Below are 15710 nucleotides of genomic sequence, written 5' to 3'. Positions count from 1 at the left end.
TGGAAGATTGGCTGCAGGGATACAGTTCAGTGTCATAGTGGAACCTGATATCTGATTATATTCCCCACAGTCCATGAATACAAAGGGATTACATGTGGTTACATGAATAATGAAATTGAGATTATTTTGTTGACATGTCTAATTTGTTGTGCCACAGTTGTGAGCTGATGAATGTGGCCCATCAATCTGTCTCTTTGTACCGCATTACTCAGGTAAGATCAACTTCTCTCAACAAGCCAATCAAGTAAGTCACTTCTGGCCAAGTCTGCCACCTCAGGCCAAAGCAACTCCCAGATGTAACGGAGCCTGTAATCAGCTGAGAAATGTCAACTGCGCAGGACTCAGTCATGAGTACCAATTTAAAAAGCTCACAAACAATCTGATTATTGACAATCCAGTGGTCCAAACTGTGTTCAGCTTTCCCCTGCCTTCATTAACAGAGATCTGAATGTGCACTTAGTCAGCAAACGCTGACGATGAATTTTAATGATGTGCTTAGGAGTGCAAACCAGCTAACAACATGCCGACTCTAACACAGTCCCATTCAAAGGGAGTGGTTTTGGTAAATTATCCGTACATTCTTAATAATTAACAAAAGCCTATTAATTATGAACAAATCTGTAGCCTAACACTCATCAAGAGGAGGGACGGTTGCCTAGGAGCATTGGCCTGTTCTGAATACCTTGTCGCTTCGGTATTGTTGGTAACCGGAGCCCCTGCAGTATGACAGTAATATGGCGGAAAGTAAATAAGGTGGTGGGGTTGGGGGGGACACAATACCTTTGCTTTGGGTGCTGTCAGAAGGGCGTCACAAGCCTACATGATCAATAATGCAGTCTGGCACATGTCCGGGTGCTTTGTTGCCTATTGATATTGTGTGGTTGAATAGTGGAGCAAAAACAACACCTTTGATTAAGGAAAATATCTGTATTTTTATTTTTTTTTGCGCATGTCAAAACAGTTCATAGGAAAACGTGTGCAATATTTTAAAGTGATAATCATTGTTTATGGGTGACCTATTCTAATTACACCTTGAGCAAACAGCAGGCCTCCTGAGTCCCCCTGCTCAGTCAAAACAATAATTGGCCTTACACAGTTGAACCTCCATTTTAGGATGCTAAATCAACACAGCTGGACATCCCAAAGTTTGTGTTTATGTCTGTCCGCTACCTTTCCGACTTCTGGTCTAAAAATAGCCCGGCAGCATCCTGCTGTGATGCTGAAGGTGCAGTCATCTTTCCCCTCTGAAGGACACAACACTGTCTGAAGTTAGGGAGCAGGGGGAGGGAGGGAGGAAGCGGTGACTACCGTGTGACAAGCGCCCTGTTCCTTCCTCCCGGGCCTGAGAAACAGGAAGTGCTGCACATAAGGCATTATTGTGACGGAGAGGAAATGCAAGGTCCTCTAAAATAAGAGCCCCAATCTGGTTGTCAATGACAGGAGCCTGTCCTCCACAGCCCCACAGAGACCAGTACCCCCCCACCCCAACACACACACACACACACACACACACGCACGCACTCGCACACTTGACTGACGCAGATATATAAAACTCAAGCTCAAATTCTGTTGCCATATTGGACTTGTGTAATAAATCCTACAAATACATTCAAACAAAGTGTGAAGTCCCTGTAAGTTGTGGCACAGGAAATTCACTTTTGGAAGATTTGAGTGCAGCGGCTCAAAGATAACATCAAGTGAATCAGCTTTGAGGGGGTGTGTTAAACCTTTTGTTCCCTGCTGAACCCACCCACATACAGACTGAGCAACAACCACGTTTCAAAGGGTTAAGGGAGGCATATGGGTAGGATCCACCCTGCTTGTGTTTAGCAGAAGCTGAGGAGGAGCTGGTTGCTAAGAGAGATGCAAGGCTTTGTGCCGGGCTGCCTCCCAGTTAATTAAAATCCTACTTTATCCATTTCATGCTTTCAATTAGAAAGCTCTGGAAAGGGCCCAAGCCTCTGCATGTAGATAACCACAGCAATAAGATGTGATTAATAAGGGGGGCCCATTTGCGCTGCAGGCTGAAGCAATGCCCTGCTGTTGTGTGCACGCCTTGTTTCGATCCCAGGCATCAACCTCTGACGAGCCAGCCGCAAATGGCTCTGCAGTGCCTCTCTGCAAAGTCTGCATGGCAGCTCAAGCAGCAAATTAGATGCATAAGATCTGCTTCTGCAGAGCATGGCAGGTGTCGGCCACGTGTGATCATGTACATCTGAACAGAAACTGCAGAGAGTCAGCATCACTGCTCAGCCTGTGCCAAGGCTGTGCTTTTTTTGGGGGGGTCATCAGTAATCAAAAGAAGTGTCAGCTAGCGATGTTTTGCTCAATTAACAGCAAATCGTCTCTACATTTCACGATCAATTAACCGCAATACAGAAACCAAGCTCGAGCTGTACCTGCAACTCAACTTTAATGAAACTGAGAAGGATCTAGAGACAAATAAAGCACCATACAGATAAAGGAACAGACAGGCATGTGTGTAGTCACAAACAATAGAAATATATTTTAGTTTAGTCAATTTTTGACATGCACCATCCAACCAACAAAATCTGTGTCTCTTCCCCCCCCCAAACATAGAAGAACTCGTATCAAACAAACCTTTGCACAAAACAGAAGATTTACTGCCATCTACTGGTCACAACCGGAAACCACAAACAGAGGAACACCAAACACAAGTAAGACATGCTGAACTTTATATATATACACATATATATATATATATATATATATATATATATATATATATATATATACACACACACACATATATATATATATATACACACATATATATATATATATATATATATACATATATATATATATATATATATATATATATGGCTTTCTAACACTTTCTTTAATAATTTAAAAAAAAAAAAGCTAAATGACTGCCTGAAAGAAGAAGAGAGGAACTGGGGTGTAGGTGTACAACGGTCTCTTCTCAAGCCTGAAGAACTCTTTGGAAGGTCACTTGCACTGCAGCCAGGCTGGGGCATTACTTGGGGTAGGTGTACATCATGAAGGAGCCATCCCCTTCCTACCAGGAAATTTCCACATCACCAGTGTGCTCTTGGAGCTTCTGAGCTTGTGCTATCCGGAGAAGGAAGCCTCTTCCTGACGCGGGTAAGGCTGGGACAGATGCCTGCTCTTTCCTAAAGGGTCTTCCTCTTCCCAGTGTATCCATCAGCACCTCTGTGCGGCCTCTGCCTACACCTAGAGACAGGGAACTCTTTCTGCATGTTTCTTTCCAGAGGTCTGACACAGTGGCGGGGACTGGAGCTTGGGCAGCTGGGTGGCGGGAGCCATGGACATCCACAGGAGAAACATCAGCAACTCCCAGATGGCTCGTGGGCGGTGTGTGACGGAGAGGATCCACTGGTGTTGAGGAAGGTGATTCCACAGTTGCAGGTTTAAGGGTGTCTGCCTGTGCTGCAGGTGAGGTCTGGGGTGGAGACTGAATTCGGGGGTTGAAGCGAGCCAGCAGACCTTGCTCTGTGAAAGGGTAGTGGCTGGCAGCCCACTCCTGCCGCTCACAACGCATTTGCTCCAGTTGTCTGAGCTCTCTGGGCAACTCCAACACACTCTCCTGAAGATACAAATGGGTTGACTGTTTACCCGTGTACCTGTATGCTTCTAAACTATGTACTGTGTATTATGAAACACATGGTTTTGGTTCACCAATAGCTGAATTGAATACTGAGGCATGAACTAAAAATTACTAATTAATATGCTTTAAGGATAGGTTCACATTTTCTTCCAAATCTGGCCATATGAACATTGACTGTACCTTTTAGCCACAATTAATTCCAAAATTAACACAATTTCAATGTAAGCAATGGGAGGCACAATGCACAGTCCACATTCACTGAAAAACAACTTGAAAGTTCACCTGAAGCTAATGTGAAACCTTCAGCAGACAAATAAAACAGGCATCGATCAAAGTTGCTGTAACTTTAGCAGTGTTGTACAGTTTTTGTACTAAGCTAAACTCTACAATGCATTTTTCACAGAACGAGGACTGCAGATCAGAACACTGCAATCATACTTGGAAGGGATCATCACTTAACTAAGGTTAAACTGTCAAGTTTACTCGTTACGTAGCTATATCCATATGTTTTGGACAAGAACTTCTCTGCATGAGTTTTGGCCGGACATATTCAACAGAATCTCACAAATAATCTCTATATCAACCCATCTGTAATCACTGCCACTTCTGTAATATCAAACCACGTGGCTCTTGAAGTGGAAATGAGCAACAATAAATAAAACAGCAATGGACAACAGGTGCAATTAACACACACTCATACAGGTCACTCCTCCTCTGGGCCCGCAATGGGAAACGGCGCACTGAATTTGCTGAATTTCAAGTTATTGTTTATTTGAGTAGGACGCATGGTTTTACTTTTTCTGACCGTGAAATCTAAAGGTTTCACATCACAGATGATGAAGGAAGGCAAATGTTCACACTGAACAGCCAAATCAGATTCGGCTGACAAAATTCTGAGATGGGCACAGCCATATATTTTTATTGCCTATTTATTTAGTCACCAAAGGCAAACTGCGCCACATTTGGTGAGATTTTTCCTTCCAGCACAACTTGTAAAAGGAATTTAAAAGACACGACAACGGCCCATTTGTGAATTACTCACCATGCTGACATGCGCCAGTTCATCAGGTTCATAGTAACTGCTATTGAGGTATGAATCCACCATGGACATGTAGTCTGTCATAAGAGTATCCAGCAGCACCAGTCTGAGAGGCATAAGGTGGATCACTGACAGAGCCATCACCTTAAGCAGGGGTACAGGAGAGGGCCTCTTCAGCCAGATCTCTTTCTCCTGTAAAAAACACACACCCGTGATTACAGCACATACACATACGACTATAGGGTAAATAAAAACATCTCGGATGAGACTGCGTGCTGTACCTTGGTGAGCTGTGACTTCATCTGAAGGGGTAAGAGCTGGGAGAAGGGCACCTTCAGATGGAGACTCACCACCTCCTCCAGAGTGCTGACTCTGTCTGGAAGGAATCCTCCTGTCTCTGAGTAGAAGTACATGACATCTGCCACCTTGCACAGAAAGAAAAACAGGAAATAAGTAAGCTGAACTAAACATACAGGAGAGAAACATTATAAGCCACAAGTGAAGCACACATCATTGAATGATATTCTAAAGTAGGCCATCATACATACTGTACATGTACCTGAGTGTCAAAGACGTTGGTTAGCTGTACTCCAAACTGAGCAGTCAGACATCCAGCGATGGCTCTGCAGTCATGAACGACCTGCACCAAATGCACAGTCAGCACAGATCTAATAATCATCAAAGTGAGTGAATAGTAATTGTAGCCTGTTTACACTGCTCACCTTCACTGTGTGCTTATTCTCCAGGATCATTGAAAGCCCATTCTTAAAGGCCCTGGCTCCAAGTAGCAGGATATCAAATAGGTATACATTGTTTCTAGTGGCAATCTAGATGAATGAAGACCAGTTTATGTTATTATTTTTTTTCATTCTTACAATGAAGGAAATGGAAGGAGAAAGGAGTGAATGCCATATGAAGGGACTAAAAAAAAGCAGGAATTCAGAGCTTCTCACCTGCAGCCAACACAGTCTGCCATGCTTAAACACCTCAACTCCATCAGCTCCCACACCGATCACATCCTGCTTCTTGATGTGCATCACCTGAAGGATGACAACTCAAAATATTATAGAGTTTTTAAGACAGCATTTAGAAGAAGAGCATTTGAATGATTTTTGCAACAGAAAAGGAACTTAAAATCAACTTACAGCAGGTCCAAACTTCTCGTAAAACTCATTAATGAGCACAAAGTTTATATGTTCCTCTGTATCATCATCTGCAAAAGAAGGGTCCTCTCAATAGAGATGAATGATTTCCGTTTGGAAGCCATGAATTTGAAGCTGCAAGTGTGCTGAATTTTGAGTAAGTACCCAGTGCGACTGCCTTCCCGTATGGCTGAAACTTTTCCACATGTAAGCTCTCTTCAAGTCTGTGGTAATGAAAAATTCCGTGCAGCACATGGCACGTTACAGTTAACGGCCAAGTCAGAGTCACCAACAGTGGAGCGTGTCTGCGGATTACGTACCCTCTGTCAGTGTTTGCTTCATCACTGAATTCCACTGTTAGATGACACAAAAGCTTGATGTCAGACATCAAAACATGACAATGAAAAGAAACTACTGTAAATATTCACATCAGAACCCACCGTTCAGAATCTGATGCCCAAAGAACAATTTTGAACCAGGTATTTTACAGCCGTCGCTGCCACTAACTGAAACAATACACAGAAGTTAACATGGTTACTTTAGCTCAAAACAGTCTACGTGTTTTTTAGCCTACAGACAATAAATTGCTTTGTGACAAAACTACTTAACATTATGCAACATTATGCACACGGTGAGCATTTCTCTAACCGTGCGCCAAAACCAGCGTTTTATTGGGATTGATGTGTTGGAGGACGCCGTGGTAGCAGAAATTCTTGACGGTTAGCTTGATGCGTTTTCCCTTGAGGACATTCAGGAACTTGACGTCTTCCAAAACCATTTTGAAGTCACGTATGACTTCTTTCAAGCGATTAAAAACGGTGAAGCTGCTAGCTGACAAATATCCTACTGTCTCTTTTCCCTTAGCCACAACAATGACTAGCTAGGCCAACGACTTGTCAGGCAACGCACAGCGCAAGCTAGCTGCGCATCAGAGCGCGAATCAACTAACGCTGCGTTCAAAAGCTCCTCGTTAATTTCGACCTTGACCGTAAAAGGTATCAAGATGTATTCAAAAGGCATAATATAATATAATATAATATAATATAATATAATATAATATAATATAATATAATATAATATAATATAATAGATAAACTGCACATCAGTATATTTGTTTTGTGTAAAGCTATTAAGAGAATAATTTGTAAATGTCCAACTTTGGTGCCCCCCAGTGGAAGAGAAAAATAAAACGTGGCAGTCGGCAATATATGCAAATGAAACTTGATTTTAATTTACAAATGATATTGGTTTGACAAATAGAGAAACAAAGTTTAAAGACTGATTCCAACATTTTTGTTTGACAGTTACTGCTCAGATCTGCTCCAAGTCTTACTTTTTTCTAATTAGTGTACAACAGGAGCAGGCAGAGATGTTCAGTAAATATTGTCTACAGAGTGATGCAACACTTGAGTGAGCTATTTTTTCTTATATGTGATAAAGTAGCTAATTTTCAGTAACTACAAAAAGCCAAAATGCACCCAGGTGGTCAGTAGATATCTCAATATATCCACCAGGGGGTAGTCACAGCCGAAGCATTGAGCTAATTGTTGTTAGTCCCAGGTTCTTAGAAATGTGACACTTTTCAACGTGACAATGACACTTCTAAAAGCAGCTGCACATTTTTATCCACACCCCAGTGTGTGTGCATATTTTTCATTTGTCTGTGTACAGTGTGTCAGTGCCCTGTGTTGGCCTATAGTACATCCTAAGAGAGGACCACTTTGGCCAGAAAATTTAAATATACTTTAATTAGAGCTCAATTATTTATCAAGAAGTCCTTCACTGCCCTCCTTACTTACACCTTAAAGACATAAATCATCATGCTGCTGGCTGCAGAGGTGACTGGCTGACTACTAATTGGCCATGCTGCAAATTTTGAATCAGACGACAGGGCTGATGCCTGAACCGGACATGATCATCTTTAAATGCTCTGTATCCAGGTATGCAGAGGAAACACATACGTTCTCATATCTTCACCTTTACAGTACAAATAAAGATCAGTAAAGACACATGATTAATGCTATGAAATGCAAAGCATTTTTTTCTTATAAACCTTTCACACATGTTTATCATTGGTCACTTATTTAGAGATTTTAACTTCCTAAGGAAGCTAACTTTGCATTTTCCAGAGTGTGTAGTCATAAGCAGATGTGCAAATGTGATCCATCCATAAGAGGCAGAGTTGCAGTGAGATGAGGTTAGCAGGAGTGAAAAAAGCTGAATCAAGCCCCTCCTGTAGTGGAAGTACATGTGTAATACCCTTCAGTTTTCTTTATCAGTGTTTGTTATTGGTCTAAGGTTGGGTGGAGACTCACAAAGTGCCAATGGTCACAAGGACAACAAACCCCAAACTGTAATGTGTGCTGCTTCACTCATTCCTCGAAAAGTCATACAAAATGTGATGTTTTTTTATTTATTTATTTCAGTCTCAGCTGTGCTTTTCTGTCAGCAGTGTTGGGCTGGATGTCATGAATGAACTCAGATCAGATTTAGATGTGCGTTTAGCCACACGGGGGCAGGCCTAAGGCATCGCTGACTGCTCTGATAACAGCAGCGCAGAAAAGGGTACAGACGAGCTATCTTATCAGAAGACGCCAGCTCCTAATGCACAGGTTCTCACAACCTCCCTTCTGCCTGTGGAAACACATGAACCCAAACTATACTGCTCATGTGTGGACAGCACACAGGGGGGGGCACCCAATCAGAGGGAGGGCGCTCTGGGGTGCAGGAGCAACTGTGGGGCATTGTTTTTTTTTTGCTTAAAGTTAACTCTAGTGTGATGGGAGAGTCATTCCTTCTTTGAGGAAAGATGTCTTAACACACCAGATGTAGTTCTGAAGTCACTATAACAATATAAAGCACTGAATGATCCTTAATCACATGAACCCCCTTCAGTTAATCTTTTTACGGCCCTTGTGTGTCACTTCAGCAATCAAATGCAGGTATGCCAGTGAATAACAACTTACTGTTATTCAATGGCATCATGTCTGCATGGATCCCTTATCACAAAGCTCTGTTCTCCACCCGCACACGTGTGATAAGACTCAGTGAACTTCTCAAAGCAGTTGAAAGAGCTCAGGAAACATCCTCTCGGGACCACCTAGTATGGTACAATAACTTCATCCCCCATATAAGCCATAATGGATCCTACATCCACTGTTATCTTCAGAGGAAGGTCCACCCTTTTCCTGCTCTGCAGACTGAACAAACAAAAAGTTTTAGTAAACTACAAGAGGGATGGCATCTCACAGATTTTCCTACAGGTATTCATGTCCAGGAGCCCCTCCCAGGAGACTTGGTTTGATGAGAATCTAATGAGATTTCATCCTGAATGTGATTTGATATGGGACAGCAGAAATGTGCCAGTCTGGAGGCTGAAATCTATAAACAAATTAATAATCCTTGAGTGAGATGACATGGAAATGTGGGCATTAGCTGGTATTCACTGCTTCTCACTGCGTTGCCTCTTTCCCTTAACAGAGAATTCAGGCAGTAACCTAATTCTTAGATTGAGGCTGGAAGGCATAAAACAGTAGCATCTCGACTTTTGACGCACGCAGAGGAGTGGTGAAGCGCGGAGCCCACTCCGTGTGAGTGACAAGCCCGGCACCACGGCCGCCCACTCGCGCACAAGCCGGGTGACTCTTAATTGTGTAATGTTCATTGACGAGTCAGCACAATGCTGCTGAGACCGCGGAGGCGCACTTAGCCGAGCAGAGCAATGAAATGCTCCCATCGAGGCGAACACAAATGGACAGCCTCGTTCAGCCGCTCGTCGCCCAGTACCTCGCCATGGGATGCCAGGCAAAAGAAAACAACCAAAACGAAAGCTCGCCGTCGGACGAGAAGGGAAAAGACGATGCGTAAGTCTGATCACCTTTCCGCGGTTTTAAACAAGAGCATCAGGTGTGGTTTGGGCCAAAATGTGCGTACTTGTAACAATTGATTATTCCACTTAAAGCACTGAGCTGCTGTTAGAGGTTAATAAATAGCTGTGTTTAAATTCGTGCCGTAAAGGTGCGTAAAAGTGATGCCACTTGGCTGTTTTGCGCACGAACCCGCAGCAGTGTCACACATTCTTTAACCTGAATTTGTTAATAATTTCTGACCTGCTGCACTTAAACTGCACGTTTTGGACAAATTCCTCCTAGTTTACCGGTCACTCAATAGCTTCAAGTGGATGTCCGCAATCAACCGGTATTTCCCCAAAGTTGAAGGAAGGAAATGAGAACAATGAGTAGAAAAATCTCGGGGGGGGGGGGGGGGGGGGTTCTTTAAGTTCAAACAATGGCTCCAGTTTGTGGGACAATTACACAGGCTGCCTCATGTGTAATAATCTGCGGTGGTTTCATAGGATTAGTGGGTTGAAACACATGTACATGCACATACTCTACATCGTCATATGCAAATAGAGAAACGCACATTTTCATTACGGCGAGCCCTCCTCCCCCTCACTCTTCTCGTGTCGGTGTCTGTCAAGGAGGGTGACTCCGGGATGCGGCTCCAGGTCTAGAGTTTCTCCTCCAGGCCGCCCTCACAGGTTCCACAAACCCAGCCCGGCCCAGACCGCCGCGGGTAAAGCCATGATGTCCCTGGGACACCTCACCAAGGGGGCCAGCTGGGAGGAGCTGATCCAGGCCTGTTTGCAGTCCTTTGGTAAGTCCACGCTGACCTGCCTGGGCTCCAGTGTTGAGTCTGACAAGGTGGATACTGCAGAGAAGTGTGCAGCAGGTGTTTCTGCTTCATGCTTGTGTAACACTGAAACCTTTTATTTTTATTTTGGCTCTTTCCTGTACCCGGCCTACTTGTCTCTGCTGTTGAGAAACAATGAGATAATAAGCCTTGAAGGCAGGAAAAAAACTCAGCTGTAGTTGATGAGATGACACACTGCTGTGGTTTCCCAGAAGTCTTTGTTTTCTCATCACTTCTCTTGGCATTTTGCAGCAAATCTCCAACAAGTTTGGGCACGCCTCTAAACAAAAGGGAGGAGAAGCTTTGCATTTTAAAAGTGAAACAGATTTTCTTCACACAGCTGCATTTCCAATTATTGTTTAATATGATTTTATGTTTTGAAGATGAAATCCCTCCTTTTAAAACATGCCGGTTTGTTTTTGGCTTTGTGCGATTTGAAAACGTTAAAAGCAGTATGATTGCTTGTATTATATTTTCTTATGTCTTTGTAATCATAAGCTGCACTGTATTTGTCGATTCGTGTGCCAATATTAATATTTCAGCGACTGCCAGATCTGTAGAGGGTTTTCTAAATGAAAAACGAACAGCAGTGATTGAGTAGGCTGTCGTTGGATCAATCAAGCAATGATCACTGGCTTCATCAAGTTGTCTGGAGTGCTCTCAGAGTTATGGTGATTGCGTCTCTGAAGAGACGAGCTTTCAAATTGCCGTTGCCTGGTTACACAAATGGAGCAAGAGCAATGGAGAGGTGTTACAATGGGCTGCACATAAAATGACAACCCATAACTACATTTATCTGTGGAGAGGTAGAAGCGGGCAGTAATGACAGCCTGCGGCTCATTTCAGATTCATGAAGGAAACAGAATTAATCAGAAGAAGAGTTAAGGAACCCAGTATCATACGGTGCTCTGAGCACTTGCTTAAAAAAGTAATTCAGTGTCACTATGCAAAATGTGAGCTACATACGCACATGCTGAAGATGTTATCTCGCTGAGTACAGTGTGTTATGACGGGGGTTTTCCTCGAACAGTTCCTCCTGATAAAATGGAGCACGGTGCTGCTCCTCCCGGCCCACATCACAGGCGAACCCCTGAGGTCCGTCAGTCCTGCCACCTTTTCAAATGTGAGAGTGCACCTAAGAGCTATTTGAAGGATTACCTGATGGCAGCTTCAAGCCCGGCTGAGCCGAAAGGTCAGCTCCCCTAACCGTGGTCCTCAGATGCCGGCCGGCCTTTGAAATGCAGAGCGCTGTGAGCTGTGGATCAATAGCTGTTGACATCATTGCTGTCTTTAGACCACACTGCCCTGGCTTGCACAGAACATGCCCAGTGTCGACCTAATATATATACTTGTGTTTACAGTTCACAATAATTTTTTATTTATAAAGGTCATAATTTTTATTCGATGTAATTTATAAAATATGTCAGACATCAAACAATATTATTCTTACATTGAGAACTTAAGTTTTCAATTGTCCTGAAAGCCCTGGACCCCGAAGCAGCTGCTGTAGACCTAGATTAGATATTTTCTTACCATTAACGATCTAAAAGTGAATATAATAATGGATTTTCCACTACACAGTTGGACTGTCAATGTTTGCTTTCATAATATTTCCACTTGGGGTGGCATTTCAACCATTTGCCCATTTCCTTTACCCATTTTGACCACTGATTTATTATGTTAAGCTAGCTATTTCAACTGTTCCTTGTAGCTGTTTTACCCATATTATCCATTACTTTAGGCTAACTATTTCAACTATCCATTACTTTTAGCTATTTTATCAATTACAAACAGTGTGTTTATTACTTTTAGCTAGGCTAACTAGCTACGTCAACCATTTATCCATTCCTTTTGGCTGTGTCACCCACATTATTCCTTATTTTAAGCTAACTATCTCAACTGTTGTCCAATGCTTTTAGCCATTTTATCAGTTACTTTTAGCTAACTCACAGTTTATTCATTCATTTTAGCTAGGCTAACAAGCTATTTCAACTATTTGTCATTTTCTTTTAGCTATTTAACCATATATTATTACTTACATTGAGCTAGCTATTTCAACTGTTGACCATTGCTTTTAGCTATTTAAACCACTTGTTTTTATCATTTACTTTAGCTAACTGTCACTCTTAGCCATACGGTGTCCAAATATTATGGTTGACTTAATATGAGGATATATTTTTTTAGTCAAAGCTACTCCACAATCTTATCACATTATAATTTATTACAATCAAACCGCCAGGCAACTGCGGAAGCGGGCTACTTCCTGGGGTACAAGCGTGGTACTCCTGACAGGGAAAGCTCTGAAGTATAGTCCATAAAATTGCAGTGTGTCCTGATTATTATGGAGCAGTTTGTTCAGAGTGCACTGAGATAAACATCACCTTGTATTTAACTTTGATTCCTCTAAAACAAAGAGCCCATTTAGCCTGATGTGCTCCGTCAAAACAAGGAAAAGTGACACACAGGTTCGGAGCAGCTGATGAAAGTCTAAGATAACCTTAAAAGTGTGCCAGGCGCTGCGTGCCCTCGGCGGTGTTTATCACCAGACAGTATCACGCAGTTCCAGGGTAGCGGGCGGCACCTTCCCCAATTTTCCAGTCAGGAACAGACAGTCCAAAGAGGATTTCCTCTTGCAATTAACCCTGCACAGGGAGGGTTAGTGGTTGGAAAGTTGTGAAAAGAAGGATGGAGCAATTGTTTACCTAATGGAGAGTCATGACTTCCTGTTGTGCTTTTGCCATATGTCTGACTTTGGCTGATTCACACCTGATTGTTAACAGATTGTGATTTAAAACATGAGTGTAAATTGGTAATTTAACCGGCTTATAGCTGAGTTTACCACAGATCGGGTCAGAAGGAGAAGTGGGTATATATATGTGTGTGTGTGTGTGAGTGTGTATTTATATATATATATACATCGTAACTGCATGAAAGCATTGCTTTACCTGCCTTGTCATTTTGCACACAAGACATTGTTTCACTTGTCTCTTTAACTCTCATATTGACTTGACTGGTGAGATCATTGACATTCACTGGGTTTAGCTGGTAGTGGCTGTGTGCTACAAACAGAAACACACCCCATGCAGGATATGAGGGCTGGATTAGTCAGCTGCGGCTGGAGCGGTGAGTTGCTTACAGATAACAAAGATTAGAAAACATGTTGCCATGGCGTCCGAGGTATTTCCAAGGTGATATGGTTAGAAAGTGGGTCCACAGACGCCTGATGTCCTTGATGGTGTCAAGATTCTGGTGCAGCTTAAAGGGAAACAAAGCTCAGCTTGAGAGTTCACAAATGTTCTTCAAATTTCCAGCACAATTTGTTCATTCGCTACAGTTTGTAGGAGGAAGATGTAGCCACCATAAATGTCCTGTGATATATAAGTAATATTTATATAAGCAATTAAATGCTCTTCGTCTGTATGCCAACCACTTATTCACTGCATGCAGCAGTGGTTTTAAGTTTTGCAGAAGATAAGTGGTGTGTTGCCTCGTTTAGATGGACAGAAAAACCTGTTTTCTGCAATTATAGGTCAGATCTGGCTTTGTGATGTTATGCAATATTTTGTACACATGTAGGCTCATTTTTTTAAGTGGTTTCTCAGTCAGACAACCAAAGTAAGGAAAGGTGGTCTGGTCACAAAGAGAGGAAGTGAGGTATACACAAGGAAAAAGGAAGTGAAATAGTTAGTGAGACAAGCGAGCAGCACTGGTTCTCACAAACCAGACAGAAAAGCAGATCTTGCGAACCATGGATCCTGTTTATTGTTAATCTGATATGCCACAGTGTAACCTGAGCCAACCCTAATCTAACCTTCTGCTGTCCATTGACGCAAACACTGTATCTATGTTATGGTTTTCACAGGTAACACTTGAGGGTTATTGATTTTTGAGGAGCCAGTTAAGAGAAGAGTTCTATTTTTTTTATTTGTCCTCAATCCAAATCCAGAGCAGAATTTATTAAAACATGAACTAAATATAGTCTATCCTGGCAACAAAGCTGATATATATATATATATATATATATATATATATATATATATATATATATATATATATATATATATATATATATATACACACACACATCACACAAACACACATCAGTGAGCCACAACACACTGGGTGACACGGCCCTGTGATGAACATGGGCACTGTAGTTTGTGTTTAAGGGAAAATTCCCACTTGAACACCAAATGTGAATTAATCCACAGCTGAAAATAGTCCCCAACAAATACACTTTTTACCACCAGAAATCACATGTAAAGCTATATATTTGTTACCCATTTTTAAAGATTTACATGCTCGTTATGAACCAAGGGGCTTGGGACTGAGAGCCAGAGACAGGTTTTGTTCGTTTTGTTTTTCATGGGAACTGTTGACAGTAAGAAAGATACAGAAAGCCAGCGTTCTACCATAAGATGGACAGGTATTTAAGTCCATGCAGAGTAGCTCTTGAACCCTATTTTAACCGCCTAAACAAGGGAAACCTCATGCCACTGATGCTTTTCTTTTCAGGGGATGACATGTTGCCTTGCAATAGACAACTTGTCTCCACTGTCTAGCAGTGGGGGTAAACTCAAGTGTGTGCATATTGTCTTACAGACTCGGATGGCTGTGTTTACGGGAGCAGCCACCTGTTGAACATCAGCCTGACCATGCACCGTCTCCTCATCTCCTCCAGCGATCTGCTGGACAAGCTCATCACTCTATATCCTCAAACTAATGTCATAACCCGGTATCACAAAACGGACAGGCGATTCAAATAGTGCACCGGCCAATTTTTGAGCAACAAATGTAAGATGGGAACAGATCACTGGCTCTGCCGTGCGCTGCTTTCCTGTGGTTGTCAACAGCAACGGGAAATCAAGCTCGTACTTGGCTTACAATGCAGCCTGTTGCTGTCAGTGCAAAATGTGATAGGCAAGTTGCAGTTCGTGTTTACTCCTGCTGTCAGTTGTAGACCTTTTACATCTCTGTCTGTATGAATTTCCGTCACTCTGAGCCCTGCATCTCATGCACTCAATAACAGGGAGCCTATTACCAGTGTGTATTTGGTCTCTTTCAAAATATTTGATTCTGTCTCTTTCATTTTCCACACTTCACACCTAGAGAAAAGCATGTTTTGTTGTTTTTTTTTTTTTGTCGTGCCTCATGACTTGAGTGGAGGGCCTGTAATCCAGGCTTCTATTCAGGAAACAGCAGTGGCGTCACAAAGCCTCTCAGA

The 15710-nt window shown here is 42.4% G+C and overlaps 2 protein-coding genes across 3 annotated transcripts in view; one reads left to right on the top strand and one right to left on the bottom strand.

Annotated features, from left to right (window-relative positions):
- Window positions 1–3020: 3020 nt before the first annotated feature.
- exd1 (exonuclease 3'-5' domain containing 1) lies at window positions 3021–6572 on the bottom strand. The gene is made up of 11 exons (XM_041954055.1): window positions 6443–6572; window positions 6235–6300; window positions 6115–6148; window positions 5960–6018; window positions 5798–5865; window positions 5606–5692; window positions 5375–5479; window positions 5212–5292; window positions 4934–5077; window positions 4656–4844; window positions 3021–3592 (listed from the first exon to the last, which is right to left on the bottom strand). Exons 1-11 carry the CDS (start codon window positions 6570–6572, stop codon window positions 3044–3046), a joined length of 1512 nt encoding a protein of 503 aa, XP_041809989.1. The 3' UTR covers window positions 3021–3043.
- Window positions 6573–9168: 2596 nt separating this feature from the next.
- LOC121618045 (RAS guanyl-releasing protein 1-like) overlaps window positions 9169–15710 on the top strand; it is a 33403-nt gene continuing 26861 nt past the window's right edge. Inside the window, exons 1-3 of one of the 2 annotated variants that reach the window (XM_041953294.1) lie at window positions 9169–9657; window positions 10275–10450; window positions 15089–15194. In XM_041953294.1, coding sequence (XP_041809228.1) covers window positions 9521–9657; window positions 10275–10450; window positions 15089–15194 — 419 coding nt within the window. In that variant the 5' untranslated portion in view covers window positions 9169–9520. The remainder of the gene's footprint in view (window positions 9658–10274; window positions 10451–15088; window positions 15195–15710) is intronic. The other variant, XM_041953293.1, reaches the window with a different exon arrangement.

This window comes from Chelmon rostratus, chromosome 15 (genome assembly GCF_017976325.1).
Source record: "Chelmon rostratus isolate fCheRos1 chromosome 15, fCheRos1.pri, whole genome shotgun sequence".
Classification (NCBI taxonomy): domain Eukaryota; kingdom Metazoa; phylum Chordata; class Actinopteri; order Chaetodontiformes; family Chaetodontidae; genus Chelmon; species Chelmon rostratus.
Note: the sequence above shows the minus strand (reverse complement) of the source record. Positions and strands in the feature narration are given on the sequence as shown.